Source organism: Coregonus clupeaformis, chromosome 30 (assembly GCF_020615455.1).
Source record: "Coregonus clupeaformis isolate EN_2021a chromosome 30, ASM2061545v1, whole genome shotgun sequence".
Lineage (NCBI taxonomy): Eukaryota > Metazoa > Chordata > Actinopteri > Salmoniformes > Salmonidae > Coregonus > Coregonus clupeaformis.
The window spans coordinates 10424455-10438364 of record NC_059221.1 but is presented as its reverse complement, the minus strand read 5'-3'; the positions used below and the strand labels follow the sequence as shown (position 1 = coordinate 10438364).

At 43.5% G+C, this 13910-nt stretch overlaps 1 protein-coding gene across 2 annotated transcripts in view; it reads left to right on the top strand.

Moving 5' to 3' along the window:
* The window catches only part of prkcz (protein kinase C, zeta), a 159069-nt gene that overhangs the window by 128381 nt on the left and 16778 nt on the right, over positions 1-13910 (top strand). For both annotated transcript variants that reach the window (XM_041856855.2, XM_041856856.2), the window contains 2 exons: positions 716-795; positions 8793-8882. In XM_041856855.2, the coding sequence (XP_041712789.1) occupies positions 716-795; positions 8793-8882 (170 nt within the window). The remainder of the gene's footprint in view (positions 1-715; positions 796-8792; positions 8883-13910) is intronic.

The window sequence follows — 13910 nt, the reverse complement described above, 5'->3', positions numbered from 1 at the left end:
TGGCCGGCCGGCTGGGGGCATTTAGGAAGAAGAGGATAAACAACACTACTCTTCCTGCTGTAATCTGTTCATCAGAGAGCCAGGGAAGTTAAACGGCTTTGCGTCCGCTCTTAGACATGCAATGTTTGTTGATGAGTAATCAGAAATATCTATCTGTTTTGTTGTGTTGCTGGGAGAGTGGGGATTTGAGGTCAATCAAGGATTGACTTGACCCGACAGACTGCGTTCCAATAATCTCTCCTTTCTCCCGAAGTACGCACTTGTTCACTTGCCTTTATGGATTTAACAGGAAATGACTGGTTTAAGAAACTTAATCTAGCCCATGCCTACACCAATCCAATGCTCTTAATGTGGGGAGGAGTGAACATGTGCACACCTCAGGAGGAAGGAGAGATTATGTGAGTCCAACTAACCAACACAAGATGAGGCGCTACACAATACTACCAAACTGTTTCCCACTGCGAAAAACCGAACGTGCTGTACTACAGAACATGACTGACGCAGTCACAGAACAGAGCCCCCTCATCCCTCCTCTTCTCCTCCTCCTCTTCTCTCATCCCCCCTTCCGCCCACTGGTTCGTACGCAGCAGGCGCAGGGACCCACAGGCTGGCCGGATGGTGAATCACCAATTGTTTGCCTCCCTCCCACCCTCCACATGATTGTCTTTCCCTCTCTCTTTCTCACTCATTCTTTTTCTCTGTCTTCTCCACACAGTTATTCTCGAAAAGCCCATTCGCATCCCAAGGTCTCTGTCGGTGAAGGCTGCCAGCGTGCTGAAGGGCTTTTTAAACAAGGTGAGAGAAGAACGCTGTAGTGTAAACCCAGTGTGCCCAATCAGGTGTCTCCCTCTCTCCTTCCCTCCCCCTCTCCCTGTCTATTTGCAGTGCTCAGTGAAATCAGCGTGTGTAGGAACGTAGCCAAGTCCACATTAGGACAGCAACATGACAGCCACTCGGTGAAGGCCTTACCCATTTGGCTGAGAGACAGCGAGTTTGTGTGCGCGCCTATGTGTGTGTGTGTGCGTTCACATGTTTGTTTGTTTGTTATACTATGGAGTTTCACATCCACTACAGTTACTTACAAGTGTATTTGATTCTACACGTGTGTGAGTGTTTCATCCCTGATATGCATGGTTTAGTAAAACAGTATATTGTTGTGTGAATGGCCTTGGAGCTCTTCACATGCATTAAGCCTCTGCTAGTTAGGGTGCTAATAATAAAATAATTGTACTGATGAAAAGGTTAGCTGGGGGCATTGGTTTGTCCAAACATACAGTCGCTAGTGAAAGTCTACACACCCCTTGCACAGTCTTCAAATTTTTCTGCCATACAATTCAATCTAAAAAGGGATCAAATTAGATTTTTTTTCCTGCCGATCTACACAACCTACTCCACATTTTCAAAGTGAAAGAAAAATGATAGAAAATTGTCCAAATGACTAAGAAATACAAAATGAGGATGGATTGATTGCATATGTCTTCACACCCCAGAGTTAATACTTGGTGTAAGCACCTTTGGCAGCCATTACAGTTGTGAATAATTTTGAATAAGATTCTACCAACCTTCAACAACTCTCAGGGCAACCTACAGGTAACTAACAAAATAATGGAAACACTTAAGTAAACGAGGGATACAAAGTATATTGAAAGCAGGTGCTTCCACACAGTTGTGGTTCCTTAGTTAATTAAGCAATTAACATCCCATCATGCTTAGGGTCATGTATAAAAATGCTGGGCAGGCAATTATTTTAGCTACCAGGCTACGCCCCCATAGGATGATAATGCCCCATCCATACAGCACGAGTGGTCACTGAATGGTTTGACGAGCATGAAAACGCCATAGCCATCTCAGTCACCAGATCTCAACCCAATTGAACACTTATAGGAAATTCTGGCGCAGTGCAAACAAAACCTTCCATACATGTTTGCCCATGTTAGAAGTGGTCAGAAAGTACTCAAACATGACCCATTTTGCATACCCCACCCTACCATGAGACATCCATGCACACCCGCATGTGTGTATGTCTGTGGTATGTGTGTACACACGTGTGCTTGTGAGAGAGAGAAAGAAAGAAGGAGAATGCTGTAGCATGCCTCACTCTCCATTTAAAACCTACCCTAAGCAGAAACCGTGGATAGACGGCAGCATTCGCGCAAATCTAAAAGCGCGAACCACCTTTTCCAACAGTCTTGAAGGAGTTCCTACATATGCTGAGCACTTGTTGGCTGCTTTTCCTTCACTCTGCGGTCCAACTCATCCCACACCATCTCAATTGGGTTGAGGTCGGGTGATTGCGGAGGCCAGGTCATCTGATGCAGCACTCCATCACTCTCCTTCTTGGTCAAATAGCCCTTACATAGCCTGGAGGTGTGTTGGGTCATTGTCCTGTTGAAAAACAAATGATAGTCCCATTAAGCGCAAACCAGATTGGATGGCGTGTTGCTGCAGAATGCTGTGGTAGCCATGCTGGTTAAGTGTGCCTTGAATTCTAAATAAATCACAGACAGTGTCACCAGCAAAGCACCCCCACACCATCACACCTCCTCCTCCATGCTTCACGGTGGGAACAACACATGCGGAGATCATCCATTCACCAAATTTGGACTCATCAGACCAAAGGACAGATTTCCACCGGTCTAATGTCCATTGCTCGTGTTTCTTGGCCCAAGCAAGTCTCTTCATCTTATTGGTGTCCTTTAGTAGTGGATTCTTTGCAGCAATTCAACCATGAAGGCCTGATTCACGCAGTCTCCTCTGAACAGTTGATGTTGAGATGTGTCTGTTACTTGAACACTGTGAAGCATTTATTTGGGCTGCAAACTGAGGTGCAGTTAACTCTAATGAACTTATCCTCTGCAGAAGAGGTAACTCTGGGTCTTTCTTTCCTGTGGCGGTCCTCATGAGAGCCAGTTTCGTCATAGCGCTTGATGGTTTTTGCGACTGCACTTGAAGAAACTCTCAAAGTTTTTTAAATGTTCCGGATTAACTGACCTTCATGACTTAAAGTAATGATGGACTGTTGTTTCTCTTTACTTATTTGAGCTGTTCTTGCCATAATATGGACTTGGTCTTTTACCAAATAGGGCTATCTGCTGTATACCCCCCTACCTTGTCACAACACAACTGATTGGCTCAAACACATTAAGAAGGAAAGAAATTCCACAAATTAACTTTTGAGAAGGCACACCTGTTAATTGTAATGCATTCCAGGTGACTACCTCATGAAGCTGGTTGAGAGAATGCCAAGAGTGTGCAAAGCTGTCATCAAGGCAAAGGGTGGCTACTTTGAAGAATCTCAAATATAAAATATATTTTGATTTGTTTAACACTTTTTTTGGTGTTATTTCATAGTTATGATGTCTTCACTATTATTCACAATGTAGAAAACAGTAAAAATAAAGATGTTTTCCGGACAATCTATATACCAAACATTATTAAGATCTAATTATTTGAACATGTATTCACACGACTTGATTCATGAAATGAGTAAAAAACTGTAACTCTATGTGTCCAAAGACTAAATGTAGTACGTTACAGAAATGTCTGTAGTTCACAAACGACAATTAGTTTAATCATATATTTGGCATATTTGGGCTAAGAACAGATCAAATAACAATACTATATGCTTTTAAACAATTTAATTCTGAAATGTATTTCAAAATACATATGCTAAAGTCATTTTAATGATTTTTAAAATTTTCTCAAAATCCCAACTATGATTGTCATTATCTAGCATACTTTCAGTGTCAATCTTAAAACTTCAAGGTTTGGGTCAGGTTGGTGGCAGCTTCATGCTATGCGTATGATTGTCATCAGCAGGGACTGGGGAGTTTGTCAGGATGAAAATAAATATGAAAGGTGTAAAGCCCAGGTAAAATGTTAAAGGAAAACCCACCTCAGTCTTCTGAAAACCTAACCCTGGGATAGATGATTACACAAATGTGTGTGCTAAAGACACACCAGTGGTCTAGTCTCATGGTTATGCTGGGCATACACTAAACACGACTTCTAAACATCTTGGACCTGCTCACTTTTCCTGATTTCCGTGTCCCAAATCTTTCATTCCGTCCATCCTCAAACCCAGGATGTTGGTCTTCACATTACACAATGATTCCCTAGTTGATCCTGCCCTGCGTTTCTCGATTGTCGTAGGAAAAAAATGCAAACAGCATGGTTTTGTGGCACAGTCAATGCCACGCAGGGCTACGGGCCAGAAGGCTGAGGGTTCGCCGGCCACCATTGACGAGCTCATTCTCCCTGCCTGTTTCATTACACTACGATCAGAGCTGGCTGCAGACAATGATCAGCTAGGGGGACATCTGATTTTCAACATGTTGATGCTATATTTATAATTATGCAACAGACTTCTAGTGCTTCATCATGGTTTGCGTTTTCAACACCACAATCAAATAGAGTATGTAAATCTCGACAAACAGAAAATACATCCCTCCCTACTCAGTATTGAAGGCTTGGCTTGTCAATCTCCGAATGTCATTCAACGTTTTGGTGTTTTGTAACAGATGTCTCTTTCCATTCATCAATTGGCCGCTGCAAAGTTTGGATGCTGCAATAATATTATAGTGGAGTGGATGAACGTGTGCAGGTAGCCTACAGGAGACTTTTGAAGTAGCCAAATTACATTACAACATTATGACTGGTTGTGTTTATGCCACACATAAAAGGTAATACTCGTCCGTTGCTTAATTAATCCAACAACAGAAGTTAACAAACAAGTGCTTCCCTAAAAGTTTAAACATCTTATCTTTTTAGAAAGTGAATAGCTGATAGAGACATAATAGTAGTAAATTTTTGTCTCCTCAAATCCAGAAGGCCGTGGCTCAGCCTCAGAATGTCATAGAGATTAAGCAAAGATATCAGGAGCACAGGCATGGCACCAATCAGATTGAGCAAAACCCCCAAAAATATGCATTATTATAACTAACATACTCCTCAGCACCACAACCCCCCAATTACCCCGTCTCAGGGAAGCTCATCTGCGTGCTCGTCGTCCTCACCAGGGTCTTGACCTGACTGTAGTTCCGCGTCGTAACCGACGTCAGTTGACAAATGCTCACTTTCGATGGCCACTGGCACGCTGAAGAAGTGCTCTTCACGGATGAATCCCGGTTTCAACTGTACCGGGCAGATGGCAGACAGCGTGTCGTGCCATTCATCCACTGCCATCTCCTCATGTTTCAGCATGATAATGATCTGTACACAACTCCTGGAAGCTGAAAATGTCCCAGTTCTTCCATGGCCTGCATACTCACCAGACATGTCACCCATTGAGCATGTTTGGGATGCTCTGGATCGACGTGTACGACAGCATATTCCAGTTCACGCCAATATCCAGCAACTTCTCACAGCCATTGAAGAGGAGTGGGACAACATTCCACAGGCCACAATCAACAGCCTGATCAACTCTATGCGAAGGAGATGTGTCGCGCTGCATGAGGCAAATGGTGGTCACACCAGATACTGACTGGTTTTCTGATCCACGCCCCTACCTTTTATTTTTGTTATCTGTGACCAACAGATGCATATCTGTATTCCCAGTCATGTGAAATCCATAGATTTATTTCAATTGACTTATTTCCTTATATGAACTGTAACTCAGTAAAATCTTTGAAATTGTTGCATATTGGGTTTATATTTCTGTTCAGTGTACTTTCAGCACCATGTTTGATTAAGCCGCTGCTGCTGCTACAAAGCTGTTTATGGTCCGCTGCTTGCCTTATGACATGACTGTCTCCTGCACGCTCTCTCCTCATGAATTGTAGTTCATATGTAACTTTTGCATTATTCAGGTGGGGTAACTTTCTTCTTGGGACATTACTGTTGGATCATTTTGCATCACCGCTCCGAGATTATTATAATTTTTGTATTCATAATTAATATGGGGGGCTTTTTATGTGTGGTATGATTGCTAGTTAACCCAAATGATCGGAATCGGACCGGAAAGGAGGCAGAACGCGCGTTAAGCTTTCTTGAATACACTATATTGGACGACTTGGGAAAATGATGATCGGCAACAGACAGCGCATCAGAATCAAAAATACAGCCAGACTGGCCTGTTACTGTACCTTTCTAGACCTTATAATCTGTCGAGAGCAGAACCACTACTGATGTGAATGGAATGAAACATTCAAATAACAGGGCTTTTGCGCTATTATTCAAATTACAATTTTACTGCAGTTTACAGCCTAGAGTAGAATTGTTCTCAATTGTACTCACTTTATTACTCACAATTATTCATTGCATTGTCGTGTTGGAGGCTAGTCTATGTAGGATAATTTGTTATCATCCCTAAACAAGATCAATAAGGGAGCTTTTTGAGCTGCGTGTCTCATGTCTTCGCTGTTCTTTCATGCGCAGACGCACCTGGCCTCTCTGCTGCCTATCGGCTATTCCTCTATGTTCTTGTGGATTTACAATGCATAAGGAAAGTATTCAGACCCCTTCCCTTTTTCCACATTTTGTTACGTTACAGCCTTATTTAAAAATTGTTTAAATAAAAAAATGACCTCATCAATCTATACACAATACCCCATGATGACAAAGCGAAACCAGGATTTTAGAAATGTTTGCAAATTTATTAAATATTAAAGAACAGAAATACCTTATTTACATAAGTATTCAGACCCTTTGCTATGAGACTCGAAATTGAGCTCAGGTGCATCCTGTTTCCATTGATCATCCTTGAGATGTTTCTAAAACTTGATTGGAGTCCGCCTGTGGTAAATTCAATTGATTGGGCATGATTTGGAAAGGCACACACCTGTCTATATAAGATCCCACAGTTGACAGTGCATGTCAGAGCAAAAACCAAGCCATGAGGTCGAAGGAATTGTCCGTAGAGCTCCGAAACAGGATTGTGTCGAGGCACAGATCTGGGGAAGGGTACCAAAAAATGTCTGCAGCATTGAAGGTCCCCAAGAACATAGTGGCCTCCATCCTTCTTAAATGTAAGAAGTTTGGAACCACCAAGACTCTTCCTAGAGCTGGCCGCCCGGCCAAACTGAGCAATCGGGGGAGAAGGGCCTTGGTCAGGGAGGTGACCTAGAACCCGATGGTCACTCTGACAGAGCTCCATAGTTCCTCTGTGGAGATGGGAGAACCTTCCAGAAGGACAACCATCTCTACAGCACTCCACCAATCAGGACATTATGGTAGAGTGGCCAGACTGAAGCCACTCCTCAGTAAAAGGCACATGACAGCCCGCTTGACAGCCCACTGTATATTGAAAATTGGTGCAGATTTGAATGATTTTATATGTGGTATGATTGCTAGTTAACCTATTGCATATCTGGACAAACCACTATTGTGACTACGGATAGAGGGCAGGATAGACAGTTGACTGGTAGACTATATTGACCTGTGGTATAGTAAGCATGCAGAAAAGCGTAGTGCATAAGGAAAATACCAAAACACCTTGATAGGGGAGGTGCATGCAAGCAGATAAGGACATTTGGCATGGAAGAAATTATAAAGTAAAACTTGAAAAATTGTGAATGTAAACCAGTGAAAAAACACACTACCCTCCCCTGTGCTTAATAATTAGTTAGACAACCCTCCCCTATTTTGGACCCCCCCCCCCCCCCATCACATTTAATCCCTTTTTAGATTTAATTTTAAGGCAGCAAATTGTGAAGACTGTGCAAGGGGTATGTAGACTTTCACTAGCCACTATACCTATAGGGGTGGAATAGACAGGGGGGTTAGCTAATTGGCAACAAATTTAGCAATGCAGCGATCACTCTACTCTCCTAGGAACTCCAAGGTGGCCTACATCTGCTGTAAAGGAAACACATGCCCCATATGACAAAAAAACGTATCCTCTGGATTACATTTCCACAGAATAATATAAAATAGTAGTAGATCAAACAACAGAGGTCAGTAAAGGTGCATCAAAGCTGGGACCGAGAGACTGAAAAACAGCTTCTATCTCAAGGCCATCAGACTGTTAAATAGCCATCACTAGCTGGCTGTCACCCGGTTACTCAACCCTGCACCTTAGAGGCTGCTGCCTTATATTTATATACACATGGAATCACTGGCCACTTTAATAATGTTTATATACTGTTTTACTCATCTCATATGTATATACTGTATTCTATTATACTGTATTGTAGTCAATGCCACTCCAACATTGCTCGTACTAGTTTTCTTTATTCCATTTTTTTACTTTTAGATTTGTGTATTGTTGTGAATTGTTAGATACTACTGCACTGTTGGAGCTAGGAACACAAGCATTTCGCTACACCCGCAATAAGATCTGCGAAATATGTGTATGTGACCAATAACATTTGATTTGATTTGAAATAAATATAAAGTAAAGTAAATATATTGTGATTATGGAGTTAAACTGTTAGTACAATCGTTGATCTGTGAATTGTTGGTAGCATAAGGAGTTAGTGTGTGTTTTTCATTGGTGGTATTTTGATAATCACCTTGTTTTGGGATGTTTCAAGGATAAAGGAATTGTGTAAGGGTTTGTTTGAGGGAAATACTGACTGAACTTTGTTTAATTTGAGTAAATATTACATCTCTACATTCGACCAAGATCACATTGCTGTAATTGGTGTTAAAAACCATCTATAAAAATTGGTGCAACAAATATGCTTGAATGACTGACGGCAGATATAGATTTTCTGTCATTTCCTCCTGTCCTGATTCTTAATTTCTCTACAGTTGATAAGCCTTTCCAACCCTGCAACCAAAGATGTTTGTTTATGGACTATTGCGTTGAGCATGCCAACTCTTGATTCTACTTGTTTCTCTCCACCTAACAGGACCCCAAAGAGCGGCTGGGTTGCCAGGTCCAAACGGGCTTCACTGACATCAAGTCGCACACGTTTTTCCGCAGTATAGACTGGGACCAGGTAAGCCTCCAATCAAATCCACTTAATTTAGAAGAATAGAAGTGAATGAATCCGTCTGACAGAGGATTTGGGATGGGACGGAAGTCAGGGAACTCGACACTGAGTAATTGTGTTCCGTGGTTAGTCAGTATCACCTGTGGGAACCCATCTTGGTCGGTCAGACGGTCATCATATTACTTTGATTCTCATTATGTCTATTTGCATTATGTCATGCTTTAAATGGTGGGTACACTATATTTTATATTACTAATATTGCAAAAATGGTAGAGAAGATACTTGATTATTGGGGGGTGAAACAATATTTACTTCTATTGCTAAAGGTTAATTACAGCTCAAGTCATTTCCGATTGGCATGGCTTTCCAAACTTTAACAACTAGGAAGTTTCCCATCAGATTCCTTTCGAGTCATTTCCCTCAGCAATTAGCCCTTGTTAATGTCTTAATTGGCCAGTGTTGGGAGAGGAGGGATCTTAGGGAGCTTGAAATGAATAGAACACGCAGAGACACAGTGTGTTAGACCACCGCTGTGTAGAACAAAGTGACTGCCTCCTCTTTGTAGCACCACCATGAATAAAAGTGAGTTCTAAATGACACACATGCACCCTCCAACATCAACTCTGTGTGTGTGTGTGTTGAGGGGAGGTTGATGGTGTACAGCTGACGCAAGCAGCCATTTGAAAGTGGGAGATGGGCCCATACAATATTTAGGGGATCTGGTATGTCATCAGAAATTATGCTCATGTGCACATACACAGTGGGATTCGGTGTTTCCGCACATTATTAGTTTCTAGTCAAAGCCTCTTCTGTATATTCAATACAAAAGAGGGGAGATGTATTGTTCACAGTGGTGCCTCCTTTTCTGTGCAATATCATTGGCCAATTGAATGTCAATCAACAGCATTTCTCATAGTGTTGCAAAGTATCCCAAATATGTTGTACTTTTTGAACTAGAACATGAAAAACGGTTGTATTAAATATTGCTGATTTCAAAGCTGATTGTCACCAAAAACAATTATCATTCACTTTGTCTCCCATGCCTCACGTCTTTCCCAGTCAAGATCGTATTTTTTCCTGATGCCTCGAACTGAATGTTTGTATGAATGACATCATGGGTTTTAAAGAGACACTTTTATAAAAGAAGAGATTGCTTCTTCTATGCAAATGTTGTTGATCAGTACAGTAAAATAAGTCCCAAATGGAAGGGAAACTGTCATGCGTCAGTGTGTAGCAGTAGGACGGAGTCAGGCGCAGGACACAGAACTTGGTCAACGACGTACTTTACTTATCACAAGTAAATAAACATATCCTCCACGTAGGGAAGAAAATACCGACTCACAAAGCAAATGACAACAAGACAACGAACAATCATGCACAACACCATGAGAGAACCAGAGGGTAAAATAGGGAAACAAATTAACGTACATTGGAACCAGGTGTGTGCAATAAAGACAAAACAAGTAAAACACAGAAACATAGATCGGGTGGCAGCTAGTACTCTGGTGACGACGAACGCCGAAGCCTGCCCGAGCAAGGTGGAGGAGCTGCCTCGGCTGAATTTGTGACAGTACACCCCCCCCCCCCCCCACCCACCCCCCGGGAACGGCCAGGAGGACGCGGAGCAGGGCGAGTCAGATGACGACGGTGGAAATCCCTCAACAGGGAGGGATCGAGGATGTCCCTCCTAGGACCCAGCAACGTTCCTCCTGACCGTACACCTCCCACTCCACGAGATACTGCAGGCCCCCCACCCGACGCCTAGAATCCAGGATGGAACGGACCGAGTACGCCGGTGCCCCCTCGATGTCCAGTGGGGGCGGAGGGACCTCCCGCACCTCAGACTCCTGGAGCGGACCAGCTACCACCGGCCTGAGGAGAGACACATGGAACGAGGGGTTAATATGGTAATCAGGAGGGAGCTGTAACCTATAACAAACCTCGTTCAATCTCCTCAGGACTTTAAATGGCCCCACAAACCGCCGACACAGCTTCCGGCAGGGCAGGCGAAGGGGCAGGTTTCGGGTCGAGAGCCAGACCCGGTCCGCTCACCGCGGTGGCGGTCGGCGCTCGCCTTCTGTCGCCTGATAGCCCGTTGCAGGCGTACATGGACAGCGTTCCAGGTTTCCTCCGAGCGCCGAAACCATTCATGCACCGCAGGTTCCTCGATCTGGCTCTGATGCCACGGTGCCAGGACCGGCTGATAACCTAACACACACTGAAAAGGCGTAAGGTTAGTTGAGGAGTGGCGGAGGGAGTTTTGGGCCATCTCTGCCCAGGGGATGTAAACCGACCAATCCCCCGGCCGGTCATAGCAATAGGACCTCAGAAACCTACCCACATCCTGGTTCACTCTCTCCACCTGCCCATTACTCTTGGGGTGAAGCCCCTGTTTTTCCGGATGACTGTGTGATCTCGCTCTCTGTGGCCTTTTGTGAGCAAAACGTTTAAACAGGTTAACAATCACAAGGCGGAATACCAGGGCGTGTTCTCAAAGCATGCGCAGACCAGCTGGCAAGTGCCTTCACAGACATTTTCAATCTCTTCTTGTCCCAATCTGTAATCCCAACATGTTTCAAACTGACCACCCTGTTCCCAAAAGTTCTAAGGTAACCTGCCTAAATTACTATCACCCTGTAGCACTCACATCTGTAATTATGAAGTGTTTTGAAAGACTGGTCATGACACACATCAACACCATCACCCTAGACCCACTCCAATTCGCATAACGCCCCAACAGATCCACAGATGAATCGATCTCAATTGCACTTCACACTGCCCTCTCCATCCTGGACAAGAGGGCAAATAACTAAGCGAGAATGCTGTTCATAGACTACAGCTCAGCGTTCAACACCATTGTCCCCTCCAAACTCATCACCAAGCTAGGGACCCTGGACTGAACAACTTCCTAATATTGAGTTGCTCCCCCCACCCCCCTTTTTGCCCTCAATTCATCGGGGCGTGGACTCGACAAGGTATCGAAAGCGTTCCACAGGGATGCTGGCCATGACTCCAATGCTTCCCACAGTTGTGTCAAGTTGGCTGGATGACCTTTGATACACACGGGAAACTGTTGAGCGTGAAAAGCCCAGCAGAGTTACAGTTCTTGACACAAACCGGTGCGCCTGGCACCTACTACCATACCCTGTTCAAAGGCACTTTAATCTTTTGTCTTGCCCATTCACCATCTGAATGGCACACATACACAATTCATGTCTCAATTGTCTTTAACCTGTCTCCTCCCCCTAATCTACACTGATTGAAGTGCATTTAACAAGTTACATCAATAAGGGATCATACCTTTTCACCTGTATTCACCTGGTCAGTCTATGTCATATTCTTAATGTTTTGTACACTCAGTGTATACACACCATATACGCACACTACATTGACACTCCCATACAAAACCCACACACATTCACATACACTACATACGCACGCGCACACACACATAACACACATACCGATGTAACACACACACACACTCACACACTTTTACACTCATCATTTGCTGTTGCTACTCTGTTCTTTATTTTACTCTTATTATTATCTATCCTGATGCCTTGTCACTTTACCCTGCCTTCATGTACACATCTACCTCAAATACCTCGTACCTCTGCACATTGATAAGGTACTGGTACTTCCTGTTTATAGCTCCATTCTTGTTTATGTTTTATTGTGTTACTATTTTATTTGTATAATTATTTTTTTTACTCTGCATCATTGGAAAGGTCTCATAAGCAAGCATTTCAAGGTAAAGTCTACACCAGTTATATTAGGCGCATTTGACAAATAAAATTAGATTTGAAAAACGTAATTTTGTTTGGTATCTGGTCAGATTACAACCAGATTACAAGCAGGTAAAGGCGTCTTTTTCTAGTTGGTAAAACAAGTTTTGCCCGCTGGGTTAGTTCCTGCCTTACGACTATGATCCTACCCAGTCCTATCAGATAAATCCTGCAGGTGGATTAACTAAGGGCAGAAGGGAGGGAGAGAACAACTTTGTGGAATGAAGTACAGCCCGTCCATAACATAAGCCTTCCTAGCTCAGTGCCAAACTCAGCACAGTGACGTCAGAGGCAGCGCTGCCAGCCTATCCTGTGGGAGGATCAGAACCCCTGCAGCAACCAGTAGCAGCATTATGGCCCACATCTCTGACTGCGTCTCTGTCTGCCCCTCTCAGGAGAGTAGCGCTGCTCCACATCCTCTTACCAGAGTAACAGTGGAAAATATTTCGGAAATCCACTGCAAAATGATTACAGACAGGCAGAGATTGGATAACTCTTCTAGACATAGAATTGCAGGCAGACAGATAGATACCCTGACTTGATTTCTGTTCATTAAATAGGCTATAGCCTACGATGGAATAAAACGTTCCAAAAAGGAATGATTTCAAAGATACAAAGCCGTGGATAATTCTCTCTTGGCTACTGTCAGGGTAAGGAACCATAACTGGAAGGTCTAAAATACCAAACGTATCCTATCATTTAATATATAATCTCCCAATAGTTTAAAATATCAGATTTGTCATGCATGCAATGGAAATAAATGGTGTTAATAGCGTGAGGCACACTCCTACTCATATTGGACTAAACAGCATATGTCTGCATCCCAAATGGCACCATATTCACTACATAGTGCACTAGCTTTAACCAGGGCTGATAGGGCTCTAGTAAAGAATAGGGCATATGGGCCCTGGACAAAAGTAGTGCACTATGGAGGGAATAGGGTGCTATTTTGGACGCAGCCGAGATGCTGGGTTAAACATACAATGTTTGCCTCTTGGGGAAATTGGGCGCGGGCCCCACCATAATCAGTAATATACGTGGTGCAGCGCAGACACCAAAGGAAAAATCTTGGGAATCTCATCACTTTGATATTTTCCCCCAGCCCCCCGTGAAACCTCCATGTTAAAAAGCTTAACGAAACGGTGAAGGCATTGTGTGCCTCAGTGGCGGTTGACCATTGAAGGTGTGGAATTCATACACAACGCAACGTCCTCCAACAGAAACCGAGCAGTCTCTGGCCCAGACA